This window comes from Penaeus monodon, chromosome 15 (genome assembly GCF_015228065.2).
Source record: "Penaeus monodon isolate SGIC_2016 chromosome 15, NSTDA_Pmon_1, whole genome shotgun sequence".
Lineage (NCBI taxonomy): Eukaryota > Metazoa > Arthropoda > Malacostraca > Decapoda > Penaeidae > Penaeus > Penaeus monodon.
The window spans coordinates 24,720,298-24,720,945 of record NC_051400.1 but is presented as its reverse complement, the minus strand read 5'-3'; the positions used below and the strand labels follow the sequence as shown (position 1 = coordinate 24,720,945).

The following is a 648-nucleotide window of genomic DNA, read 5'->3' as shown; positions in this document are numbered from 1 at the left end:
GTTTATTATCCACAAACAAAACACAGTGTATTAAATGATCAATGATTATTCCCTCTAAAGCCATCCCTTTAAAAACAACTTTTTATTGAAAATATTTGGCTGCTATTTACAAACTAGGCAATCCTTTCTGCAACTGAAGTTGGAAAACCGTAGCAGCAGGGGCGCATAACCTTTGGTCTCTTCTTTACTGCTTAGAATACTGAGCCTAAGCTTGCACATTCCAGGAGCATTCTTTTGAGTGTCGTTCCCAATCTATACTCTGGAAATAAACAACAAAGTAAGCATTATCAAGATAAAGACATACAAAGAATGTACTATGTATGGAGTAAGCATGCGCATAAAATTATATCAAAGTAGTCTGTTAATGGCAGGTTAAACAAACATACTTAAACCCACTGGTTAAAATCAAAATAGTCTGTTAACAGCAGGTTATACAAATTTGCCACCAGGCAATTTTAATACCCACTAGCTTTGTTTTATGAACTTTGTTTACACAAATATGGCTCCCACAAGTCCTCAGCCAGCTAAGTCAACTAGTAGTTATTTATTTATTACTTTTGTATCTAATTCTATCAACTATTATCATTATAACTGTAATGGTTAGTAATATCAAAAGTCAATGATATACTAATATGTAAAAAAAAAAAA

General features: G+C 32.6%; 1 protein-coding gene across 1 annotated transcript in view; it reads right to left on the bottom strand.

The window, feature by feature from the left end:
- The window catches only part of LOC119581832 (chromatin modification-related protein eaf-1-like), a gene marked incomplete in the record, with an annotated part of 47,859 nt that overhangs the window by 886 nt on the left and 46,325 nt on the right, over positions 1–648 (bottom strand). The window contains 1 exon segment of the mRNA XM_037929973.1: positions 1–259. Coding sequence (XP_037785901.1) covers positions 206–259 — 54 coding nt within the window.